Genomic DNA, 27,510 nt, shown 5'->3' on the forward strand with positions numbered 1-27,510 from the left:
GGGACCTTGTCGAACGCCTTCTGAAAGTCCAGATATATAATGTCCATAGGTTCTCCTGCACCCACATGCCTGTTGACCTTTTCAAAGAATTCTAAAAGGTTTGTGAGGCAAGACTTACCCTTACAGAAGCCATGCTGATTCTCCCTCAGCAAGGCTTGTTCATCTATGTGTTTTGAGATCCTATCTTTGATGAGGCATTCCACCATCTTACCCGGTATAGATGTTAGGCTGACCGACCTATAGTTTCCTGGGTCCCCCCTCTTTCCCTTTTTAAAGATCAGCGTGACATTTGCTATCCTCCAATCTGTGGCACTGTGGCCGTTTTGAGGGACAAGTTGCATATTTTAGTCAAGAGATCAGCAACTTCATTCTTCAATTCCTTAATAACTCTAGGGTGGATGCCATCAGGGCCAGGTGACTTATTGATCTTTAATTTATCAATGAGCTAAACCCTTTGATTCAGCAACAGCTGAACCCAGAAATCCCTCCCCTGTGTTTAGCAATGCCTAGGACTGGATGCATCCCAGAAGAAAAAGTCCTCCTAGGCTGCAATCCTGCACAGTCTCATCTAGGAGCACTTGATGGGACTTACTTCTGAGGATGTGACAAACATGTCCATGCAAAATATGTAGGTCTTCAGGGATTGTCCTGCAGATTTGTGAGACACTTTGTCAGAGTAAGGCAAACATTTCAACCTTGTCAAGGGGGAAAAGAGGCTACTAAGGAAGTTCTCTGTACTCCAGCTTGTAGCTAGTAGGCTTGATCAGCCTGAGCTGGTCTGGGCTTCTAAGGATCTGGAGAAGTGAGCCATGATACTTCAGGGAACTGGGACAGGTTGCAACTGCCTGCTCAGGGCTGATTCACAAATTACATGACAGCAAGGCAGGGATTGCCACTGAGTGCATATTCACTTATTGCATGTATGCTAGTCACATGTAATGTGGGAAAATGACACATGAACAAATACAGTACGTGTTTCATAGAGGCATGTGCTCTGTATCCCAAACTTCCAGGTTGCATGATGGTGATCCAAGCAGTGTGCAATGAATTTTCTGTTCTCTGTAAACTATTCATTATGCAGAATAAGCAAAGAGTACGTGTTGTTATTATGTACCCTTTAGCCATGAAGCTTTCGTAGTTCCCAAATTTCCCATACATGGCAAATCTAATACTACAGCATCGAGACTTGGTTGTTACAGCTGGGAAGAGAGAAAGGCAGCCAGGCTGAAAAGGTTACCAATGTATTGTGACTCACTTCTCCAGATCCTTAGAAGCCCAGACCAGCTCAGGCTAGTCAAGCCTACTAGCTACAAGCTGGAGTACAGAGAACTTCCTTAGTAGCCTCTTTTCCACCTAGACAAGGTTGAAATGTTTGCCTTATTCTGACAAAGTGTCTCACAAATCTGCAGGACAATCCAAAGCATGTTTACTCAAAAGTAAGTGCTATTGTGTCCAATGGCCTTACTTCCAGGTAAGCGTGCCTTGAACTGCAGTATTAGTAGGATCTTGGTGATGCAGGACTAGGACCACCTGTTGTTGCAGTATACCTGCATAATACCTGTTTAGCCTGAACATTGTTAAGTAAACAGTGATGACAATGATACCATATGTCTTCAGGACTTTCTCTTCTCTAAAGTAAACAGAGCATACATAATACAGCTGTAATGAACTTGGGGTGACCAGTTTTCAGCTACGTTTCCTCAGCTTTTACAAAAAAAATCAAAATCAAATTTATGTTCGTTTCATTTTAATCCCCACCACCATCACATTCCCATTAATGGATTCTGTTGCACTTGGGAGTGAAAGGGAAACAAAGGCAAGTTTTAAAATACTGGAAGTACTGAATTTGATTCTTATTCAATGATCTTGTAGGTGCCTTCCAACTTGGATTCCATGATACTGCTTAGAATTCATCAAGATGTTAAAAGTATCCCTCTCAAAATCAAATACCAAAAAGAAAAATTGAATGTTGGTAAAATCATACTAAATTCTGAACTTCTTCCCCCATTTTATGTGGAAAGGCTAATTTATGCAAACTTTGGTTTCAGTTGTGGCCTACAGTTCAGTTGTACCCAGTGAACTTACCACAAGTGGACAAGGAAGGAGAAGTGTGAAACAAAGAAAAAGGCCCCTGCATCCTAGAACTGGCTTATGATGCTTTGGTATGTCTGGGCGCAGGTCACAATGAACACCAGTTCATGCTGTGATCCTGCTGAGCATATGCAACAAGTACCCAGCAAAAGTGGTCAAGTCACCTTTTCCATTTCTCTGCTCTAAAGTCACTGGAGAAAAGATAGTACTTTTGAACTCTTGTCATAAACATGCATCTCAGTATCTGGATCATTTGTGATCCCCCTATCCTCCCTACATCTCCAATATTTCCTCAACCTTGTGACAATATATGAGAGTTGGTGCACTGTTTAAAAGCCACACTCAAAGTATGACCCAGTGGTTCAAGTACTGGGTACTGGATTGAGAACAGGGTTCAAATCCAAGTTTCGCTGTTGACTCACCAACAAAATTGTTAGTGGACAAACTTATTGTAGCCCAACCACTGCCCTTGATCTGTATAAATGGAATAATCAGGGCTTAGCTCATATGCTCATGAGAGTGGGGGGAAAAATCTGCCATTTGCTGAAAGCCTTGGGAGTAAAACAAGCTGGACATTTTAACTGGTATAAGACTGCGATCCTATATGCACTTTCCTGGGCATAAGCTCCATTGAACATAACGGGACATGCTTCTGAGCAGACATGCACAGGATGGAACAGTAAGTCATTTAAGGCAAAATCCTGGTAAAGAAGGCGTAGAAGAGGTAAAGAAGGTAGAAGAGGGCAGGGTGGGTGAATAGGGTCCCTGTGATTTAGCAGGTGCAGGTCCAAGTAGACCCATTGCCATGGCTTCCCTGGGGCAAGGACACTTACCTTGAAGAGGCGTCCAGGCTGCAAAATCCACACACACACATACACCCCACTGGATACAGCACAGGGGAATATCAATAGGATTGGGCTGTTAACCTTTTTAGAAGGGCCAAATTATAAATGCAAAAATAAATACATCTAAATATTTATGTTCTAAACTGTATTGATATGTTATCTATACAAAAAGCTCTCAATTTATGCTGGGATTATGTTATCAGAAATTCACACGCATGTAGAAAATGTGTAAAATTAAAACAATTTTTCCCATAGGAACCAACGTAATTGGTATAGGTTAGGAGAAAAGTAATTGAATACTCAAATTGATGATTGGCAGCTTAAGGACAGAGGCTGCTGGGAGTGGGGCAGCAAAGTTGCTGATGTTGGTGGCTAAGATAATTCATTGTCAGATGTTGGATCTCAATATGTTTTGAAGAAGTCTGATAAGAGCAGATTTCCCTTACCAGACAGGAGGGCAGGAGGTCTAGAGGGTAGAGCCTCCGTCTGCCTGAAGATAACATCCACAAGGTCGCCAGTTCAAGGCCACTGGCACCGTGCGACCTTGAAGCAGCTGACAAGCTGAAGCCGAGCTATTCCATCCACTCTGAGTGTGGAGGATGGAGGCCAGAATGTGAAGCCAGATTGGAATGAAACACCTGAATGTAGTGGTTCTTGAAAGAACCTTCTTTCAAATTGTAAAAATCCTATTTAATAAGGGATTTAAATAAAGCCTGCCTATGTAAACTGCCTTGAATAAAGTCTTGAATAAAGACCAAGAAAGGCGGTATATAAATACCTGTTGTTGTTGTTGTTATTGTTGTTGTTGTTGTTGTTGTTATTGTTATTGTTATGATGATGATCATGATGATGATGATGATGATGATGATGATGATGATGATGATGATGATAACACTGTCTTTTGTGTGGTCTTTTTTCCCCCAAGATATCTTGACTACACTGCATAGCCAAGTACACATTTTTGCTCACTTTGGAGCTTCATTTGCTGTTTGGATAATGGGACCCTTCTTCAGACCTTGCCTCATATCTGAAACATTAATATTGTTGGATTACTCAGTCCATGACAATAGCATTAATATAGGTAGATAATAACAGGGCTGGCTAATGCATGAAGTCAACTGAGGTACATGCCTCAGGCAGTAGATTAGGAAGAGTCATCCATCTCTGTTTGTTTGCATAGGTTCACTGCTCCTTCTCTTCCTAATGCCCATGCCCTGGATTGGAAAAAAGGAGGGGGATGGGGTGTGAAGGAGGGACTGCTATAGCCCTCCCCCCATTCTCCTCTGCTTCATTCTCTTTCACACTGTCTCCCTGTTGCTGTTCCAATCTTCCTATTACACTGTGAGGTACAGGAAGCTGGACTAGATGGGCTATTGATCTGATCCAGCAGGGCTCTTCCTATGGTCTTATGCTCTTATGAAAGTCCTGCTCCTTCTAGCTGCTAGTCTAACTTTGGACAGCTGTAGCACTCCAAGCAGATTCTCAAAAGTGATCTAAGAACATGTGGGGAAAGGGGATTCCTATGAGTGAGAAAATAAGGGTAGGTTGCAGTGAAAGCTTCTATTCTCATAAAAAAGCAAAGCTTCCAGAATCAGTACTGTTTCATGACCAGATATCTTGTTTGCATGTGGGTCAAACAAACCTGTTACCACTTTCACTGTCACTGTTACACACAGTTTTCTTCAGGGGCCTCCGCTTCTCTCCCCCCTCCCATATGTCAACAAAGTGAGCACAGCAAAAAAAAAAAAGAGAAAGTTTGGCATCAAACAGCACCCCTTGCTCTGTATCTTTAAAAGACAGATGTTAAGGGATGCATAATAACCCAAAGCATATCAGAAAAATAAAAACAAACTGTTTTAGCGGACCCAAGTGCACAGTCACTGATTCTGGTTTAAAGACTTTGACCAGATTGTAGATTGCCAGATTTTTTTAAAAATTTTTGCCCTGATTTTAACAGCACTGGAGTCTCCTAGAGGTGCCAGCTGCAGAACTCTGCATGGATTTAATAAGCAGGCCAAAGTTCCTTTCTGTGGCATCAAACAAATACAAATCCCTCTTACATTACTTGTTAAAAAAATAAAGTCTCATTGACATTGAAAGTGCCTGCAGGGTGCTCTTTGAAGTAGGCATGATATATTCTGCACCTTAAGAAACTTCATTTCCATGTTCTGAGGAACCTCCTGCTTAGAGAGGCAGGAGGCATTTCCTTACAAGCATTTGATGTAGCACATGAGGCTATTTCACATTCCTTGTAAAGTATCCAGACTTCATCTGCAATCTTACATGAATTTATTTGGTTGTAAGGCTGAATGAACAGAGTGGTCCTTACTACCGCATCAACATACATAGGATCAGGTTGGGGCAATTTGTGTTTGAGATACCATATTTTCCCCCCAACTGAGCAAGCAACTCTTCCTTGTTTTCTAATGCAATGAATGGATTATCTTATTCTTCTGCAAGGCTAACCTCACCTCCATCCATTATGTGCAGGAAAGACAGCACGTTAGACAGGTTATAATGCCACTATATTGGGGTTTAAACTAGACATTGTAGTACCAAGAGGAAGTCTAAAATGAATGAGTGAATAAAGATAAAGCCTTGGACAAGGCATCCAGATCAATTAAAAAAAGACCCTCCCAATGCAAAAACTTTCTGATTACAGCTGCCAGAAGGCCTGCACAAGGTTTCCAAACACACAATGATGCACAGACTGGGCATACATTCAACACTTAAGATATTGCCAAATTTCTTACAGTTTATGAACTTATTTCCCCCTCTATTTAGCAGGTTTTCCACTCCTTTACACGTATCAAACTAACCATTAAAAGTAGCATCAGATTTTCATTAAATCAGGTATGTGGGTAGTAACTGGAACACATGAAGTTGCATTTGGTCCATCCAGATCAGTATTGTCTATATGCTGACTGGCAGGGGCAATCCAGGGTTTCAGAGAGGGGTATCTCTCAGCCTTACCTGGAGATGATGAGACTGAATCTTGGGATTTTGTCCATGTAAAGTATTTCCTTTATCACTGCACCACAGTCCAGGTAAGTTCTGTATAACATCTGAAAGGCACTGGGGTGTAGGGGGAGGGATGCCTAAGCTATAGATATGTGGAAAGCACCTGAATCTCCCTATCAGGGTGATACAGAAACTTTCACTTAGGATACTGTGCAGAAGTAAGCAGAAAACCAGGAAATACAGGCTGCCTTTCACCTCCCATTGACCCTGTTTGTGAAATGCTTGAAGAGGCTTGGACAGCAACAGATTACTGGGTGGCTGATCTGATCTTTCTCATGACCACTTGAGCATGTGATGGCTTCAGGAAAACAAAGACTTCTCCCAACCATCCTGTGGCAAACTGGTTGCCTGCACCTCCCACCAGCCTCAGGATTCAGCTTGTGGCATAGTATTTTGGGCCAACCTCCAGCTGGGAGTAGGCCCTTATTAGTACATTGGGTAAGTAAACATGCAAAGGATTGTGCTGTATATGTACACTGGCAATCACATGCCCAGGCCCAGGGATGTGGCAGCATGTTACAGGGATTGCCTTACTATAGAGCAGGGGTGTCCAAACATTTTGGCAGGAGGGCCATCTCTCTGACACTGTGTCAGGGGCCGGAGAAAAAAAGGATTAATTTACATTTAAAATTTGAATAAATTTACATAAATGAATTTACGCGTATTCCATTATTTATAAGATGGAACTTATATGAATGAATGAAGGTCTTGCAGTAGCTCAAGTCATATAGCTCAGCCTTTCCTTTGCTGCCACTGCTGCATCACAGACATGAAACAGTAAGTAGTGGAGGAAGCCCTCATCCCACAGCTCAGGTGAGAGGTTGAACAGTCATCCTTATGCTGAGAGCAGTTGCGTCGGGCCAGCATGGACTCCAGCAAGTCTCTGGAGGGCCAGAAGCTCATTGGAGACTGGGTGCTTCCCGAGGGCCTGATTGGGAGCCCCCGAGGGCCGCAAGTGGCCCCCGGGCCGGGATTTGGGCACCCCTGCTATAGAGTTAGGAAGCAGCCTGGAGTCAACTCCAGCAGGCATTATCCTCTGCTTTTTAACAACCCTGCAGTCAGATAGCACTGAGAATAGACTCTAGTTATTCACGCAGCGTTAGGGTGACCAGACATCTTCTTTTTCCAGGACATGTCCTCTTTTTTAGCCTGGAAAAGAACTTAAATCTCCTTTTTCCTGGGAGCAGCCCCTGCAGGCAGTGCAAAGCCTTCTTGCAATAATAAATTATATGTAACATAGTTTTAAATTTAATCATAAGTGATATAGTGTTTAAATTAACCACATGAAATCAATATATGAGTTTCTGGCTTTTATTTTGTCATGTCCTACACTGGTTGTCCAATGGACATGGACAAAATTGTGATGGTTTTAATGTTTTAATTTGTTTTAATTGTGATTTATGCTTTTGGGCTTAAGTTATGCTGTAAGCCGCCTTCAGGGTCCCTTCCAAGGAGGAAGGTGGGACAGAAATATAGTAAGTAAGTAAATAAAATGTCCTACATTTTGGAGTGCCTTGTCCTATTATGACATCTGGTCACGCTTCCCAGCATCCTGACTCTCAGTCTGTTAGCAGTCAATAACTGACGTCATCGAAGAAATGCATGATGACATCATTTTTCCCTGCTTTACTACAAACCTACTGCCTGAAGTCATTGTGAAGAAAGGCCATCTGTGATCTAGGGGGTAAAAAGTTAAACCTGCAAATACAGTACTCTCTCTCTCTCTCTCTCTCTCTCTCTCTCTCTCTCTCTGTCCAGTTGTTACTGTGTCCCTGCACAGGATGTTCTTGTTTGCAGCCACGACCCGTGTCCTGTGCTTTCCAAACGCATGTGGGTTTTGTGGGAGACACACACACACACACACACACACACACACACACACTTTCTGCCACAGAGCAGGCATCGCCCTTTTAAGGCCGAAGAAATTCTTCGCATAAACAAGCTTTGGGGCCTGGACTCTGCGCGCCCCGTTCCTGGGGAGATTCCAGAGGGCAGGGGAGGCGGAGGCGGAGATGTCAGTGGGCGCTGGGCGCGTGGGAGCCTCGATCTGCGCCTCCGCGACGGGAGCCGGGGATCCGGGGGAGCCGGGGCGGGGAGCAGCCCTGGGGAGCCCCCGGCACTTGCTTGGGGAGGAGTTGGGGGAGGAAGGGTGGACTTGAAACGGGCAAGGGAGCGTCTCTCAAGAGCGGTCCCAACCTGGGCCGAAGCTGGGCTTTTGGGTGGGGAGGGAAGGGAAGGAAGTCGCCTGAACTTGGGTGTCAGGCGCCCTCCCGCAGCCAGGCGACCCCTGTTCAACTTGGCTGCCGCCGGGGGTGACTTTGAGCGGCGCTTGGCTTGCGCGCCACTGCCAGTCTCCTGCTGCAAGCCTGCTTCTTGGTGTCTCCTGGTGACGCGCCAGCAGATCCCTCCCAAGTTGTCCAGCTCCAAAGCACCCAAATAACGCGATCGTGAGCCCAAGCCTATGCGTGTCTACTCAGAAGTAAATTCCAGTAGAGTCAATGGGGCTAACACCCAGGAAAGTGGATAGCATTGAAGCCTCCGAGCCCAAGCCTTTGCGTGTCTACTCAGAAGTCCCATTAGAATCAATGGGGCTTACTCCCAGGAAAGTGAGGATAGGATTGCACTCTGAATTAAGAGTCCTGGAAGGCTTCGTTCCTCTGCAGTCACAAAGGGACCCCAGGACCATGCTTTAGACAGGGGGCGCATGGGGGGATTCCTGGGAATCGTTATGCAGGTGAGGCTGCCACGGGGCCAGGGGTCTCCTACAGGCAGCCAGGTACCCCTTCTTTCTCCTGGGCTTCGGATTCCTCTTGGCACCACGTTGAGCTGTTTCCAGGGTAAGGGATCGCAGACAAGTTCCCTTCCTCCTCCGACAGCGCAAAGCGCTCAGTTGGTTCCCTGATCTACTCTCGTCGCCCCCCAGAGGGTGATAATATTTGTTTTTCCTGTTCGCGATCCTAATTTCCTTGGCTCACAGAGGGGATGAAGGAGTGTGTGGGCGAGAGCATGCGTCTATGTGCTTCAGTGCCTTTTGCATCAGCTCCTTTCACCCAAGCTCAATCAGTGGGAGATCCTCTTCTCTTTTTTTTATCAACAGCCTTGCCCAGAAATCCTAGGATCAAAGTGATCAGCAAAGACCTCCAACACTGGGTTCCTGGATGTCAGACTCCTGAGCCACGTGTGCCATTCTGCTCACTGTGACCCCAGGCGAAGGCACAGGCCCTTGGGTGTGACACTCTTATAATCATGGTTCTTGCTGATGTCCCCAAGGCCTTGGCTCTTTAATTACACATATGCTCAACTTCCACTGCCAATCTTCCTAAATTTCTCACATTAATTGTAGCAAGCTGTTCCGCAGGCTTAACTGTGCAGGGAGAGTATTTTAAATATTTTCTGTTAGCTGCAGTTCCGAGGGCATCGTTCTTTCGTGTCCCAAAATTATTCAGTCAGAAAGTGGCAGAGTAAATCTGAGCCAAATCTTCCAACAGCAATTTCCTGGGGTGCCATTCAGTGAGAACATCTGCATTAATTACTCAGGAACATTTATGTCTCTGGCATTCAGGCATAAAAATTACAATAAATCCTCTTAAAATTCAGTTCTTTTTTGGAAATTGAATTGGCACCTTTCCTGTGAATCTTGCCCCCACTCCACTTTGTATGACAGGTATGCCATCTCACCCTTTGTCTCAGGCAGTAAAGTGTCTTAGGCCTGCTCTGGGCTTTGAATACCATCTTCCAATCCCATCACGTAGACTAGCACTGCGAGGATTTTTGGACAGTCTGAAATTGACATTGCAGGGGGTTAAACTTAAAATCAACCAACTTCCACACATGCACATACATACCCTAACCACTCAGGCTCCTTCATAGGGAGCTTGTTCACTGCTTGATGACTGTAGCATCAAAAGACAGTTTACACATCTGATCAAACACTATAGAAGACACTTTCATTTGCCTATTGAGTTTATTCTGCAGTATTTTGCTGGAGCAAAATTTTTTTTTGCTTCAGTGAATGTGTCATCATGTTCTGACTCCTCATGTAAAAATAAATCTACACCAGACACAATCTTCCTTTTTTAAAAAAAATGGTGTTGCTAGTTGCTAGCTAAGTGCATCCATGTACTACAATATCAATAAAACAATTTAGAAATCTAGTTTTGACATTGGGTGGTAAACAATGTCCTGTTAACCTGCTCATAAAGTCATCATGTGATTGAACAAGATTCACAGGATCTCTCTCCTCTGCTGTACATTCGGCTGATGAAGCACCAGCAGATAGCAACATGTTGTTTACAGGACCTTGGAATGTGGCCTTATACTTTGTACTGTTGAATTCCATTCCATTTTGGTTACTCCTGTTGTTCATGAGGTCAGCTGGATCACTCTGCATAACTTCCTGATCTTTATATACACTAACAATGCCTCCCAACTTGTCATGATCAGCAGATTTTATCCACTACCTCTTATTTCACTTTCCAGGGCTAATAACAAAAATATTGACTAGAATGGCTCCCAAGACTGCACAGGGCCTCCTAGCAAATCTAGTCTTTATTCCTTTCTTTATCCGGTTCTGATCCTCTAACAGTAACAGGTATTGATATCTCTCAGTTTAAACAGTAGTGCTATTTGATACTGCATTCTTTATTAAATTCCAAATAATTAGATCATCAGCAGTTCCTATGTCTGGAAAATATAGGTCATTTTATATATTCTGCAGAATCAAGTGGTAAAGCTGGACCGTACCATTTTACTTCCTGGACTGTACCATTTCAGGCTGTAGGCTGGGAAATCTTTTTTTTTTTTAAAGTTTTTTTTTTAAACTTTCCAGCAAAAAGTTCACAGAGCAGTTTACAGAGAAAATCAAATAACGAATGGCTTTCAAACTACTTACAGTAAAATCTCTACCCATATCTTTGGTGTGGTAAAGTCCAGGAAAACTTTTATTTATTATACCAAAGTGTGTATTCTACTGAGCTTGATTCTACTGAGCAGCTTAATTAGTTCTCCATTAGCTTCTTGAAAGGGATCAGTCTCATTAGCACTAGTGTGACAACTGCTGCCTTACACAACATTGGTTATTTCCATCCATTTGTAGCATTGCTATCCTTCTGGCCTTCGGCAGCTGAAGGGCCAGTTCAGGCATCAAGTTTGGTTCCCTGAATAGAAAGATAGCAGAAAAAAGGAGAATTTTGCCTTAAGTTTTGAGAGGTCACTCAGATTCTGAAAGTGGAATATTCCATGAGCTTTGGAAGCTTTCCAGTATATATTTCAGTTGTACATTATACATTTTGGGACATTTCCAATCACTTGGAAATACTTTGTACTTTGATATTTTTCTGGTGCCATTTATTCTATAGAGAGGCATCCAGTTCTCCTGGAGCACCTGGAGACCCTCTCAGCCCCTTATGCCCCCTTCCCCTTCTCTCCTCATTACCTCTGTTTAACAAGACCTTTCTGTGTGATGGATTCTGTCATTCTACACATCTGGTCCAAGGTCACACGTGCATTTTAAAGCACTTGGGAATCTTTCCCCACTTTGAGGAGGGGGCTCAGAAATTTGACAGGGGGCACCTGTCAATGGTTTTAGAGAGGTCTTTCTAAGCTCCAGTCAAGTCACACAGCCATTGCTGGGGGAGTGGTAAGCTTACTCCTATGACACGTTTGTAGACCAGGGGTTTGGTGCTTACAATAGTCCCTGAGGGAGGCTTTGTTTCAGGCACTAATTGGAAGGCAAGCATCTCCAGGTGCTGCTAATTCACTTAGGTTTGAGCTGGAGTAGCTATGGTGAAGGTCAAGAGGGACTTCACAAATTGCATGTGGGAGCACACTTCAAAATTAGTGTCGTTCTTGCCAGGAAAGGCTCCTAAGTAAAGACTGTGGACAGAGAAAGAGGGTAATCTTTCTGGTGCTGTGGCAAATGGCAGGAGCATGTGTAGAAGCTGTTCCCAGTTACTAGCATGCTAGCCGTGCTGGAATGTGTACAAGTGAGCTCAAAGTTAGAAAAGTTCAGAGCTAGAAAAGATAGTTGCCACCATTCTTACCTCATTTCTGCCTCTTTTCTATCAAAATGAATGCAGGAACCTGTCAAGAACATGGTGGCCTCCATAGTGTATGGAGTTTATGGTGCCATCCTGGAGATCTCCATACAATTGATTTCAATGAGGGGACGCCCTTTTGTCATTTTTAAAATAACGGGAAGCATGCTAGTAGCATGCTGGGAATGTCACTTCTGTATATATATATATATTTTTTTTTGGTCAGCTGGCACCCTGAATTCTGATTCAGCCACAAAGAAGGGGTAGAAGGAAAGCAATAAGGCTAAAAGAGTAGTAGGAAGTACATACCTTATGTCAAAACTATCTTTGACAGCTGGTCCCGCCCCTTTTTACTGGAAATCCCGCCCCCTAAGGGGGTTCAAGTGACCCCTCAAACAACTCCCCCCACTGCCCCCCACCACTGGGGAGGGTTTTTGGGGCACCCCGACATTTGGTTTGGTGGGAAAAGGAACCCGCCAATAAAGTGTGGGAAAGGGGTTCATGTGACCACTCAAACAACTCGCCCCGTTCCCCTCGACCGCTAGGGAAGGGTTTTGTAGCACCCCGACATTTGGTTTGGCGGGAAAAGGAGCCCGCCAATAAAGTGTGGGAAAGGGGTTCATGTGACCACTCAAACAACTTGCCCCATCGTCGCCGACCAATAGGCGCAGGTTTCATAGCTCTCAGACCACCGTGTGGAGCCAATGGGAAAAAAGGGGGAGTGGGAACAGGTCCGGACATGTCCTTGTATTTAAGGCACAGGTCCTTTTGGGGGGGGGAGGGAGAAACCCGTTCAGCCTTTTGCTGTTGCTGCTGTTTCTGCCATGGCCTCCCCTCTGAAAAGCTCACCCGCTTCGCCTTCTGAGACCGAGACTCCCCAGTTGGAGTGCGAATCCCCTGCCGGGGAGGAGAGTGAAAATCACACTATGGTGGTGGTCAAGATGGAGAGCCCCGAAGAAGAGAAGGAGAACGTGCCGCCCTGGGAGACCCTGGACATCCCTGAATCGCCTAACACTAGAGCGGCTAGATCAGTGTTTGAGAATCTTCCCTACCGGGCTTCCGGCTCTGAGCGATTGATGGATTCTCCTCCGAGGAAGAAAAGCCGCTGCTGTGAAATCGATGTCAATGGTGAATTTCGTAGGCCGATACCTATGGAGCTTCTTTTTAAGTTGGCTTGGGATGAAGAGACTGTGCGTTTTCCACCAATTGGCTGTGACTGCGGGTTTGTGTTTTACCACTCGGTGTCCGAGTATCCTAAGGCTGCAGCAATTAAGATTGCGCAGGTAACATTTTTATATTTATGGTTGATCGTCATTGCATCTGTATTAATGGACTAGAAATTAAGATTGTTTTTTTGTTTTTTTAAAAAAAGGAGAAAGAATGTCCCGGATCTCCAAATACCTGGAAGGATCCACGAAATCAAGAAGAAAATGACTGTACAAGTTTCCGTGAAATTTTAGGCCTTCAGAAGACCCGGGTGGAGCATTTCACCCCTAATTGCCGCTCAGGCGCTATGAAATCATTGATCAGAGCCGCATTGTATGTGATTCTTAAGCATTGCTATAAGGGGTATTTACTTGACTGCTGCATAGGATGTAAAATTAAATCCAAGAAAGAGGAAGCCCACTGTTGCAGACAATGGAGTAATTTTGATAGAATAGGATTCTTTGAAGTTGTGTGTCAAAGAATCTACCTGAAGGAAATTCTGAACACTGTGATTAATATAGCTTACAGTTTTCGGTTTTTGCATCTTACTGCCACAACCGTTGATTATATTTTAAGCCTGTTTGCTAGCATGAATATCTTTCCTGACCCGTTGTCTTGGCTTAATACATTGGTGAATGGGGAGGATTACACTTACCTTGACTATGTTTATATTGTGGTTTCTAAAAAAAAGTATCAAAAGTTTCTTGCAAGAGGGCACTGCTGTCTAAGTGTTCATGACAAGTGAAGGAGAAGCAAGAAAACCTTTGTATGATTTTTAAAAAATAAAATAAAATGGAAGACCCACAATGTATGTTTTTTTGAGGGGGAGGAGGGTGGAATGAACCAATAGGAATAGGGTTTCAGGAACATGTCTGGGCATGCCCTGGCATGCCCCTGTATTTAAGGCCCTGGCCCGAGTGTAAAAAAAATAAAAAAATAAAAATGGAGACTATAGACGGGCAGTGCTTGGGTACAACTATCAATTTTTATAATGCTGTGGATCCGCGTAGTAATTCACTTGAATGGGGTACACACATGGATGATTTAATTGGAAAGGCCCCCTTGGAGAGTGAAGAACCAGAGCCCTGTATTGGACCTCCAGAGGGGGTTTTATACAGGGGTAGTTCTCTGCCTGACAGCCAGGAAAGTGAAGTGGATTCAGCACCCTATTGGACACAGTCCACGGTAAGCAAAAAAATAAAAAGTGCTGTTTTTTTGGGGGGAGGGGTTTTCGATATCGGGTACATGGGGTGGAGTGGTAATATTTTGCATTTTTCTTTTTTTAAAAAAATCAGATGCGGGAACTAGATGTTGCGCCACTAGATTGGTCGGCTGATGGGGATACCAGTGAAGATATCTGGAAAGTCCCGAAGAAGACACCGCAATGGTGTCCGTGCATGTCTGTATGTAAAATTTTACGGGGGGGGGGGTCTGAAATATAACTAGACACCTTGATCACTGAGGGGGGAAAAAAATGTGTGAGACATGATTTTGTTTGTCTTGTCTAGGAAATTGAAGAGGATTTTGGGCGCATGACTCTCAGTGAGCCGTTAGGCTGTTCGTGCCTCCCTAAAAACCCGGAGGAGGAATGAAAATAACTGTGAAGAAGAAAATAAAACAGAATTACGTTATCTGATTGTGCGCGTTTTTGTGCTAACTGGAGCCATGGAAAAGCATGAGGAAATTTTAAAAAATATATATTATACACCTGGGGCAGTCGGGAGCTTTGGAGGGGTAAACACGCTCTTTCGAGAGGCCAAAAAGCAAAGTAAATCTCTGACTCAAAAACATGTTCAGGACTGGCTTGCAGAGCAAGATGCTTACACACTGCACAAACAGCACCGAGTACGATTTAAGAGAAACAAAACGGTTGTTTCAGGAATGGATGCGCAGTGGCAGGCTGATTTAGTGGATATGCAACAGTTTTCTAAGTACAACGCGGGACACAAGTACATTTTAACAGTGGTGGATATACTTTCCAAATACGCATGGGCCAGAAGCTTGAAAGACAAATCAGGCAGGCAGGTGGCAACCGCTTTTCAACACATCTTTAAGCAGGGGAGAATACCTCGCAAATTGCAGACTGATTCTGGTAAAGAATTTCTAAACCGTACTGTGAGAGAACTATTAAAAAAACACGGCGTACATCACTTTGTTACAGGGAATGAGGTCAAAGCTGCGATCGTGGAACGTTTTAATAAAACTCTAAAATCGAGAATGTGGAGATTTTTCACAGCTAACAACACTTTTAGATACAAGGAAGTGCTACCGCAACTTATAAGCAGTTATAACCACACAGTGCACAGAACGATCAGGGTTCGACCTGTGGATGTGAGCCACTCCAATGCAGGGGCTGTCTGGAAAACAGTGTACGGAGACTGGGTTAGAGGGGGAAAAGAGGTTTCTGTGTTCAGAAAAGGAGATCATGTGAGGATCTCAAAGCTCAAGGGGGTATTTGAAAAAGGTTATGAACAAAGCTTTACCACTGAAATTTTCATAGTCAACCAAGCCAGCAGCAAGGGGAGAAGACCTGTGTACAGCTTAAAAGATTACGAGGGGGAGAGCATTGCAGGGACTTTCTATCCTGAAGAATTACAGAGAGTGAGGGCCAGAGAGGATAGGATTTACAGGGTTGAAAAAGTTCTAGCTACGAGGGGAAGAGGTAAGAAAAAGCAACACTTGGTGAAATGGTTAGGGTGGCCTGACAAATTTAATAGTTGGGTCGCAGACTCTGAACTGTGTGCAGCTAAGTAGAGAAGGGGGAAAATGGCGGAAAACGATTTTTACATCACCCTTCCTAGCAACGCATGCAATAAAATATTTGATCAGAACACCAGTGCTGCCTTCACGATCCGGCTGGCGCGCTCCTTGGATCTGCCGGGGGAGTGGGAAGTGGGGTTAGCAGAGATACAATACCCTCACACCTGGGACACACTCACAGACGATAGAAAGTTTCAAATTGACGATGGCAGGACAGATTGGCTATTCACTCTACGGAGGGGATATTACGCTTCAGTACCTGACATACTGGATAATATGAACAAGGTAATAAAGAGTCATATAAATCCACCACCTGATACATCTCTGACCTATGATTCTGTGGATAGGAAGGTCTATCTTATTGCCCCGTCGCTTCACAAAATTGAAGCAGAAGCAGAACTGTCTCATATATTAGGGCTGGACACGAGTTTAACCACCAGAAAATCAACCTTCACTGCGGATATTACAGGGGGGTTTAGCACCCTGTATGTTTACACAGACATTATAGAACACCAGGTCGTGGGGGACTTTTATGTGCCTTTGTTGCGATGTGTTCCTATTCGCGGTGAGAACGGTGAACGAGTTACGGTGACTTATGATAGACCGCACTATGTCGGCGTATGCAGAGACCATATAGACAGCATCACCGTGGAGATAAAGACAGACCAGAACAAAAACGTGTCATTTCGTTTCGGCAAAGTGGTTGTGAAGCTACACTTCCGTCCCAGGAAAAACAGGATATTTTAAAAAAAACATGGTCCTTCTAAAACGCTATGGGGACCCAGCCCTTTTTACCAACTACTACAGAGTGCAGGCTGGGCACGGACTTCAAGGATTTCATGGAGCGCCTGTTATGTATGGAGCGGGGGTCGGAGGCATATTCCGAAGTCTTTTTCGAAAGGCGGTTCCCCTTTTGAGGAGGGGGTTAGAGATTATTAAACCGCACATTAAATTAGCTGCCCGCAATATTACCCGGGACGTGGTTGGAAACGTTTCTCAGGCCGTATTGAATAAAGTTATACCACAGAAGGGGTCAGGTCTGATGTACGTGAAAAGAAGGAAAGCGGTTAAACGAAAAGCATCACGAACGCTGCTGACAGGACCACCCCGTCCCTTTAAAAGAAGGGCTAAAAGTCGAAGGACTACACAGAAGAGAAAAGCTCGGAAGCCGAGGTGCAGAAAGAGAGTCCTCTCTAGAGACATATTTTAAAAAAAACAGCCATGGCTTTTATTCACGGATGCTCAGAAGAGTGTACAAAATCCGAACTAGACCTGTTTCAAATACCCCCTACGCAGACCAGCATTGAAGGAAGCGTTTATGTGGAGGTGCCTCCGTTGACGGCTGTGACGGAGTCTTCATCATTGGAGTTTTTCATCGCGGGAAATGGGGAGGATTATTTGGATTTAAACAACACTCTACTTTACTTGAGGTGTAAAATTGTAAAAGAAGATGGGGGTAACATTGATCGACAGGCAGAAGTGGCGTTGGTGAACTACCCTATCGCTTCCATTTTTAGTCAGCTGGACGTAACCCTGGGAGACAGACTCATTAGTCAAAGCAACAACTGCTATCCCTATAGGGCTTTCATCGAGTCTGTGCTAAACTACAGCGAAGATGCACTTTCCAGTCAGTTCTCTGCAGGAATGTTTTACAAAGACACACCTGGTGAACACGACTCAGCGGACATGGATGGGCAAAACCAAGGGTTTATTAAAAGAGCTGGACTGACTGCTGAAAGCAGAAAAATAGAACTCATGGGTCATCTCCATGCGGACCTCTTTTTTCAAGAAAAACTGTTGTTAAACGGGGTGGATGTGAAAATTAAACTCACACGGAGCAAAGACAGATTCTGTATGATGACTGATGACGCAAATGTCAAATACCGGCTGAAGCTTTTGACGGCGTCGCTGTTTGTAAAGAAGGTGAGAGTTGCCCCGGGGGTACGGCTGGGGCATGCTGAAGCTTTGCTTACAGCCACTGCCAAGTACCCCGTGGACCGTGTCAGTATGAAAGTGTTTAGTCTCCCGGTGGGGAGTCGCGTTAGTAACCAGGAGAACCTGTTTCTGGGACAATTGCCAAAGATGGTCGTGATTGGCCTGGTGGACAACGATGCTTTCAGCGGAACCTTCAGCAAAAACCCGTTTAACTTTAAGCATTATGACATCAATTTTTTTGCTATTTACCTGTCGGGGTACCAAATCCCAGCAAAGCCGTTTCAGCCAGACTTTCAAGAAGGAAGCTGTGTGAGGGAGTACATGAGCCTGGTACACGCCTCTGGTAAGCACATGAAAGACAAGGGGCTGATAGTCAACAGAGAAGACTATGCGAGGGGGTACACGCTCTTTGCCTTCGACCTGTCCCCTGACCAGGAATGCGGCGAGCACTATTCCTTGATCAACACGGGGAACCTTAGGGCAGAAGTTCGGTTTGCCAGGCCCCTCCCACAGACCGTTAACATGATCGTCTACGGGGTTTTTGACAACATAATTGAAATAAATAACCAGAGGAATGTTCTGTTTGATTATATGTGACATGGACACTCTACAGTTAACGCGGCTGCTGTCCACTGACCCAGCCACCCGTAAGGTATTCAAGGGAGTGTTTCCTTGTGACCGGCTTCCTAAAGCGAACCAGCTACAGAGACCTGCAGGGCTGGTGGTCAACACGGACCCTCATGATCGACCGGGAGAGCACTGGTTAGCTTTGTACCTGTCAGAAGAAAACCGGGTAGAGTTTTTTGACTCCTACGGACATCCGCCAGACCATCCCCGATTCCCCGAGGCAATCATGGATTTTTTAAGAACATGTGCCCCTGTAACGACATATCAAGCAAAGCAAGTACAATACCCGGACTCTGCAACCTGTGGTTACCACTGTGTGTTTTTTCTGCGTCAGCGGTGTAAGGGGCTAACTTTCAACCAGATTCAAGAACTCTATTCCGATGATTTGCTAAGGAACGACCGCATGGTACTGCTATTTGTAAAAAAGAAGCAGAACATGTCGCGACTAGCCCCCCGGTTTTTTTATCACTCCCAAGCTTGTGTGTCATGTAGTAAATTTCATGGGCATGGTTTTCAATAAAAAAGATACCCCTCTCTGAGGGGGGGGTTTAAAAGAAAAAAAAAGTCGAAGCAGCGTATTTTTTTTAAAAAAGTGCTTTTATTTTTTTATAAGGTCAGCCATGGTACAGAACTAGATTGTCTCTGCTTTTTAGAAGATCTTCTGGAAGACTTGGGGGTATGTTTTATTTCCGTCATGGGGCTGGGGTTTTTCAAGTGGTCCAAAGAGGTCCTGTTTCCCGGGTTGCCGACAACCGTGGATGGGATATTTAGTTCAGCCATTGCCTTCAGAAAGACATCCCATCCCTTAGGGGTGCGCACAGCTGGCAGTGCATGGATTTGTGTGATTCCTTTCACCAAGTCCAGCATGTTGGAGCCAGGGATAGTTTCCCCTTTGTAAACAAAAGCCCCCTTTTCATTCCACGAAGAAACAGACTTGTTTTGCAGCATTTTGTTTAGTACTATCTTCGCAGGGTTTTTATATCTGACAGATAAACTGTCCAAGACTTCATGATATACCCTGTCTGGAGCTGGAGAGACATGTGTTTTGGTTGTTGTCTCAGCCGGATCTGCAGCCATTGCTGCTGGTAACGACAAGGTCAGATGTCCTTTTTCAGATTCCCCCTGTTTCACATGAGTTAGATATTTTTGAAGCAGAGCGGAATATTGTTTTGCCTTTTCATATTCCGTTAAGTCCCTTCTCTGTAAAACATTTCGCATGTCAGCATCTAAGGAACTGAGGGCTGTAGTTCTTATGTTTTCTTCTCCTGAGGAAGGATTTTTCAGTTGCTCTAACTGGTGGCTAGGTACAAGGAACATTTTTTCAGCGTGTTCCATCAACGGTTACGTAAAAGCTCTGCGACTAGGGGGAGAGCTATGCTTAACAAAGGAGCTAGAAACCCTCCAGATTGATTTACCAGCTGCTTCTTTTTTCTTAATGATAGCCGTTTATTACTCAGTTTTCTGATGAGTGAGCGGTTTTTTCTCAGTTGAGAAATCTGACTGCCAGATAAGGGAATGTTACCTTTTAAAGTGTTGAGTGCAATTTCTGAGATAGCCGAGACGAGATCGTGAGGAGCCGCGCACAGAATGGCTTTTCTCTGTCGCGGGGGGGCCTTGATAAGCAGCTGTAAAAGGGGTAGATTTCTTCTCACGCAGATAGACATGTTGCCGTGAGGAGGACGCACTTACATTTGAACGCCCTAAGGGTTAACTCATTTGCTTTTGTAAAGGGCTCCAAGTTTCTTTTTTTTCATAGTGTAGACGGCCGGCCAGTCTGGTGGGAAAAGCCCCGTCCTCAATCTGTAAGACTCAGGCGTGGAAGCGTTTAAGTCTACCATCAGATACCCATAAGGTTTTGCGGTAGCATCCTGAAAACTCTCTAGAAAGAACTGAACGTTTCCAGGGTACATCTGGCGTGCCAGTGTAACGATCTGTAGTTTGTCCCTGGGGTTTTTGAAGAGCACCATGTATTTTGCGTTTAAGGTAATGGTGCGATTGGATTTTCCCTGAAAGAAAATGTTCTGGGTGATGAAAAATATACTTAAATTACGGTGATGTACATACTTGGTAAAAACATCAGCTATCTCAGTGCTGGAAGAAGCAGAGGCCATGAGGTCATCCACGATAACAAGATTCACTTTATTTGGGGGTAGTATTTCATCATCATTAAACGTCACAGGGAGCCCCTCTATAAAACATATGTGGGGGTACTTCTGAAGGAGCTCCTTATACATAGGCTGCCAGCATGCATAACACCATACAATATTTTCAGGAACAACAGAGAGCACAGTACGCGCGTGATCCAACATGTTTTTTATAAAATACGTTTTCCCGCAGTTGCTAGGCCCTGCTAAAATGGCCGAAAAAGGGTGTTTCCACCGCACATCCATCTTAATACCCGTAAGGGAGAGTTCTGAAGTCTTTCAGAAGGACCCTCTTATCATATACGACCCTTAGTGTCTTTTTCAGACCGCCTGTTTCGATACGCCACATCTTTTTATTTCTCAGAATGCCCCTCTGCTGCAGAACAATTTCTTTAGGTCCCGTTCCATAGTCCAGAACCATCTGTTTCAGACTATTGAAATGGACCCTTTCAGAATTCTGAGCGTGGAGCGTAATGCCCTTCACTCTCATGTAAGACCTCGCGGAGGACAGTCTCAGGCCGTAGGTCTTTGGACCAGCTGACACAAACTCTGTGATGCGTTCATTTGGGGGAATCTCATTTGTCAGATCCCCTAAGTAGTCTCCTAGGGGGGGACGCCAGTCCCCCTCACGATGTACAAAGATCACAGAATCTGTGTCATGGTACAAGCACCTGTCACCCAACTGATCCAGCAAGTTGTAAAGTTCTAATCGCGCGTATGCGGTTGTAAAAGCCCCTATTAGTACATTTGTTCTACCGGACCGTGTGTACCTGTCTGATGAATTTCTCCAAGACACAGTGATTGCCTCGTCGTCAAGAATTTCAAACCCTGAAATCTCATAGGCAGGTGAAAAGGCATACTCCAGAAGCTGAGTAGGGTCCCTCACGATGGTGCTGTTCAGCAAGTTAGAGCGCTAAGCAAATTTTCCCCACAAAGAATTTAAAAACAACTTTGCTATCTGGCGCTTTGCGGGGTTCACCGCGATCTTTTGGGGGCGTAATTCAATGCCCTCTTTTTCACGATAATCAGAGATATATTGTTTCTTTTTCGCCTCATCCGTGCACCACGAGGGATAGCCCGTGGCTTCTTGTTTCTGACGTAGATGCATTTTAATGTAACCAGAAAACAACTCGTCAGATTCGCCAGGAAAATCCCATATCTCTGAAATTGCCAAGACCCTGTACCCCTTTTCCAGGGCTTTCATCACCTCAAAAGTGCACCATGTGCCTATGATGGCGCGTTCCTCATCAGAGTGACGGCAGGGTTCCTGCTGGCTCGTTTCTGCACATTTCTGGCACAAAGGGAACATGAGCTTCCCCCTCAGCCTAACCGGTAATACAGGGAAAAAGAGTCCTCTCGGGGGGAGCACTTTCATTTTCACGACACCAAAATAGCAAGACAGGGGCTTAAAGTTCTTGGTGATAATTTCAGGATGCCCCAAAGGATATTTCTTTGTTTTGTTTACATAAGGGTACAGGCTCGTGAAGTCATAATAACATATTTCCTCCCCCTCTTTGGGCTTGTAATAGAGGGTAATGGCATTTGTTCTCCCACCAAACAGCGCATCTCTAGGTTGCAGAGGTTGCGGAGGGTTTATTTCAGATAGAAACGCTTTAAGCGCTGCATCGCCGGCTAACATTGCCCTCCATTCGTGTTCCCAAATGGTAATGATCTCAAACCCCATATCTTTGATCTCATACTCCCTACGCTTGGTCTCATAATAAAGCATACGGTAGGTTGTGTTCCTGAGGGGGTTTATTTCCGTATCCTTGTAACAAATGGGACAGCCGTGATAAAAACACCCATAAAATTCAAAAGCTATCGGTTTGCCCCCAATCACTGCGTAGCCATCCAGATAATATTCTCCTGCTTGAAATTCTCCCCCTTTCAGAGCGTGTCTGATCTCGATGGATTTTTTATGCTCCAGATACATCAGCCATTGTATAGCCGCAGAGGAAAATCGCTTTTTTATCAAGTCGTAGTTGTCCCATGGTAGAATAGCAATGGCATTGCTTTCTAAAAACATGTATCTAAACATGGCCATTGCGACGCTAGCTATGGTTAAGTATTGAAACGGATCCAGCCCATCCCTCCCTTCCGATTTAGTCATCTGCAGGATTTCATCCCTGAACAACATACAGGCCTTCCTCAATATTTTTACATCCTGTTGGCAGTAATGCGCTAGCTCTTTCTGGAGATTAAAAATGCTGGTCTTATTTTCCTCATACCACGTGAGAAAATCTTTTTTCTCATCAGGCATCATGGTATCATACCCGAAAAATTTCGGGTGGGGGAGAGGGCCTTGGTAATCCCAGTTTTCAGCAGTGTTAAAAAAGTGGGGAAAATATCCTTTACAGCCCTCAAACCCCAAAGCCTTGGGAAGTTTCCCAAGCTTCATGGGGAGGAAGTTTAAGCTGTCGATAAATTTTATTCTCAATTTTTTAACCGTCACGCACATAAGTTTACCTCCCTGTACAATAAGTTTCACATCCATCCTTTCCTTCACCAGCTGGTTTAAGATAAAGTAGCTATCATACCCCTTTGCATTGTGTGCCAAAAAGGTGAATCCTTTGAACTTTGGGGAGATAAAAGTTGAAATGAAGTCTGAAAGACAGCCTTCGCCCTTAAACTCCCAAGTTTTCCCTTCCTTTGTCCCCATCGCGTATATATAATTGGGAAGGTGAATTCCTGTCTCCTGAGTACACTCAAAGTCAAAAAAGATATACTTGTCTGAAAGTTCAGGTTCCCTAAGAGGGGGAATGTAACAGAGATGGCCAGGTAAAGGAATACTGAGACACTCCAAGCACTTTCGTGGCTTGCATTTGTGTCTTTTAGCGACATAACCCCCACATTCTTCACACAGCCGTTTAGAGAAGCAGTCAATCTCTTTTTTGGCTGCTAACTTTTTATGGATATTTAAACAGGTCCGAGAAGGGCATATCAGTCTGCAGCTTTCACACTGCACCTCCACCTCCCTGGTACACTGCCTCCGTAAACAAAAACGACAGCGAAACCTACAAGTGTGTGTATGAGCATAAGGAGTTCCACAGATGGAGCAGTAATTTCTAGAACCAAAGAATCCTTTCATGTTTAGAATACCATAATAATGTTCATCGTGTAGCAGTAGAAAGTAGGACTTATCATGTATAAGTGGGCCCGATCTGAAAATTTCCCACCCTTTATCACCATATAGGACAACCCCTATATTCACTTGTAAATACCTTTCAAATCTCCTCAGGTCTGATAGTAGTATTTTTTTATCAGGGGCAATCCCAACTGCTGCATACAGCTGTCTTGCCATCTGTAATAAATGAAAATCAGTATACCCTTGGCCATTTATGATTGCTAAGAGACTCCCCCCAAAGCAAAGGTTGCTGTCCTCATTATTCAGGTCAACAAGGTGTTGTCTTTTCTTTTCTATGATCTTGCTATAAAGGACAGTGCTTAACAGTCTTCGACCCCTTCCACCCCTGTTTCTGATAACAGAAACAATGAGACGCAGCAGACCATGGAGATGAACTTCTGCATTGCTCTGAATGAGATTCCCTATGTTAGCAAAAAATGATGCGGCGTCCAGAGCATTGATGTGTCTCCTCAAGGAGAAGAGGGGGTTATTTAACCCTTCTCCTTCAAGACGCAGTTGTACTAAATCCGAAGGATGTATTTCGCTACGTAATTCTCCCAATAAGTCCTGAATGTTACTGATTATGGCGTGTTCAACCAGCAGGGGGTTACTTAAACGCTCCAGGTTTACAAAACGGAAGGAAAAAGTGTATCGGGAGACAGGTAGTCTCTGAGCATGCCATTCCCAGCGACCCTCCCTTTCAAGGTAGACTCTTGGTTCAGGCTCCTCCTCCTCCTCCCCCCCTGTAGTGTTCATGGTGGAATAACCGCTATCGGACACACGGGTTCGATTGGAGGAATACCCACTATCAGAATGGTCTTCAACCATATCAACACCAACATTTGGTGCAGGAACAGGTGACCCCTGGGGGATGGGAGAAAGTCCTATATCATCATCATCCTCTGAATCAGAGGAGTCCTGTGGGAAGCCTGCCCCAAACTGATTCACCCCTGCATCAAGTGGAGAGCTGTGTGGTGTCTGGCTCAGGTCCCCCTGCAGACTCTCAGGATAGATTTGGAAGTTTTTAATATTTTCTTGAAAAGAAACAAGCATCTGTTTGTCAAGCCCCTTGCCCTGAAACAACGAACACCAGTGCTTTTTTAGCTCTGAGTTCCAGTAGCTAAGCTGAGCTGAGAGTTTTCTCTCCTTCTCAATAACAGAATTCATACACTGATTCAATAACCCCCCCAATTCAAAACATTCATCTGGGTCAAGGTTTCTGGTTTTCTTCTGTTTTTTCTTCGGAGCAAAATCTTCAGATTCACTTTCAGACAAGGCAGCAGCAGGAGGACGTTTCCGGTCAAGGGATGGTCTCCCTGTAGGTGTGACAGTTCCTAGAAGGAAAAGGCATAATTTTCTTTTACTGAATGGGGAGACTACATAACTGAAATAGGCAATTTATTATCATAAGAACAGACCATAGGCCCCCACCTAGTCCTACACCCTGTATCTCACACTAGGTAAAAAAAGAGACTCCCTTGCATAGTCCACTTCTAAAATCCTGGCTTGTAACCCCCAGTGGATTTTTTCCCCTCTTAAAGGCATCCAGTCCCAAGGAGTAAAGAAATAATTTTTGGCAAATTTAGTGGATAAATTTATACAAGTGGTTACCTTTCTGGTTGGGAATAGATGCTGCATTAGAAGTGGAGGGCCCTCCATCAGCTTTTATTTGAAGAATATTTTGCACAGGCACAGTATTTCCTGAATGTAGAAAAACTATATTTTAAAATCATTTTCTTTTAAAAATCTGACATTCCTAGGAAAAAAGAGGCATCAGATTACCACACCCCAACCCAATATTAATTTTATTTTTTAGTTTATATAGGGTGGAAATGGAACAGCTGATACCTTTCTGATTCCCCGCTGTTGAGGTACTAGGTCTTGGTGACATGGGAATGTTTCTTTGGACCACATTACCAGGTGCTGGAGGCATTGGCCTTGGATTTCCTGAATGTAGACAAACCAAAATTTAAAAGCGCTAGAAAATAGTGACATAGGATTTTCCATCAAAAATATTCCTATTATGTAATTTATACAGGTAGTTACTTTTTTTGTGACTGTCCAGAGCATGTGGTTTGGACGTGCCAGGCTTTGGACTCAATGGAGATTTTCCTTGGGGTCCACTAACACCTGCTTGACTTTGCACAGACACAGTATTTCCTGAATGTGGAAAAACCAAAATTTTTTTTTTAAAAAAAAGGCCTAGGATTACCTCCCCCTGTGCTGGATTTTGGTGACCCTCTAGCAACTAAAAAAGGCCTAGGATTACCTCCCCCTGTGCTGGATTTTGGTGACCCTCTAGCAACTAAAAGGATAAAAGGAAAAAAAAAATGTATCGGCATATAATAAATAATAAATAATAAATAATAAAAAAAGATTTTCCTTGTTATTAATCATAAAAAATACCTCTTTTAAAAACGCCCGAACCACCACCACCACCACATCTGGCTGTGAGAGCTGAATCAATAATTCCTTTAGCTGAAATGATCAGAAATTTAATTTTATATTAAATATTTATAAATGGGCAATAAAAAAAAGGGGAGCAATAGCAGAATTTTTACCTCTTTTGAAAAGGGCGGGGGATGATTCTCCTTCAAAACAAAGAAATAAAACAGAAAAAATAATTATGATTATATATAGGATATCCACTTTCATGATTTTTAAATAAAATATGAGGTAACACATACCAGAACTGGAAGCTGAGTATAACCCATCAGAACTGGGTGGGGGGGTTAATCTGGTACTTGAAGGAAGTCCTACAGTTTTTTGTTTTTTTTAAAAAAATAAAAATGAGTAGGATCACTTTACTTATTTTAAAAAGAAACTTAATTAAAAAATATGCACAGTTTTACCTTTTCGAAATATGAAAGTCTTTTTCATACAGTCTGAATTGTCACCTGACTGGCTAGGGGGATCTGAAAAAAAAGAACCATTTTGAATTGCTCAATATTCAGAGGAAATAAAAAAATAAAAATGGAGACTGAACAAATACCTGGTTTAGCAGTTGATTCCTGCAGTGCCCCCAGAAACAGCACTAAATTTGAAACAGAAGAAGACATATAAATGTTTCTTGTAGTTTTAAAAATAATAGAATACTATTATTTAAGATGATTCTCACCATCAGATTCCTGTGAAATATTTGGTTCATCTTCCTCTGACATTCCACCAATCAAACAATTTTTTTTTTTTGCACTGTACACCTGGAAAAAAAAGACAACATTTTTTGCCCTATGGCCAAAATTCAAGACAGACCCTTCATCAAATTGACACAAGGGGGCAGTCAAATTCCATGGGAAAAAGCAAAAGTCATGCACCTCACACAAAATTCAACACCTGAAAGAGAGAGAGACAGCTAGGATTTTTTAACTCCTGTCAATATTAGCCCCTGAGCACATACAGAGTGAAAAATACAAACCTTGAATAAAAACAGTCTGACATACAGATTCTGATAGAGAGAAGCAATATTTAATTCTAACAGATTCACACAGGCCCTTGCAGTGTTGGAAAATGCTCAAAACATTCCACCCCCTCCCTCCCAAAAATCAAGATTTCAAACAATTTGCACTGACCACTTGTAAAGTGTAAAGGCACACAGGCCCACATTGAATAAGAGAGGCCCCTGCTGACAGCCCCACACCACCCACCCGCCCGCCCACCCCCCCCCCCCCACACACACACAGAGGCAAGTTTCACACAGACATGTTGGTTGGCATAGTACATTC

The 27,510-nt window shown here is 43.8% G+C and overlaps 2 protein-coding genes across 2 annotated transcripts; both read left to right on the forward strand.

Annotated features, from left to right (window-relative positions):
- The first annotated feature begins 12,816 nt into the window (after positions 1 to 12,816).
- On the forward strand, positions 12,817 to 13,762 carry LOC136645016 (uncharacterized). The gene is made up of 3 exons (XM_066621278.1): positions 12,817 to 13,275; positions 13,365 to 13,561; positions 13,720 to 13,762. The coding sequence occupies exons 1-3, from the start codon at positions 12,817 to 12,819 to the stop codon at positions 13,760 to 13,762; spliced, it is 699 nt and encodes a 232-aa protein (XP_066477375.1).
- Positions 13,763 to 17,179: 3,417 nt separating this feature from the next.
- On the forward strand, positions 17,180 to 18,490 carry LOC136645026 (uncharacterized protein F54H12.2-like). The gene is made up of 2 exons (XM_066621287.1): positions 17,180 to 18,163; positions 18,329 to 18,490. The coding sequence occupies exons 1-2, from the start codon at positions 17,180 to 17,182 to the stop codon at positions 18,488 to 18,490; spliced, it is 1,146 nt and encodes a 381-aa protein (XP_066477384.1).
- The last annotated feature ends 9,020 nt before the right edge of the window (positions 18,491 to 27,510 follow it).

The sequence above is a fragment of the Tiliqua scincoides genome, chromosome 1 (genome assembly GCF_035046505.1).
Source record: "Tiliqua scincoides isolate rTilSci1 chromosome 1, rTilSci1.hap2, whole genome shotgun sequence".
NCBI classification, from domain to species: Eukaryota; Metazoa; Chordata; class Lepidosauria; order Squamata; family Scincidae; genus Tiliqua; species Tiliqua scincoides.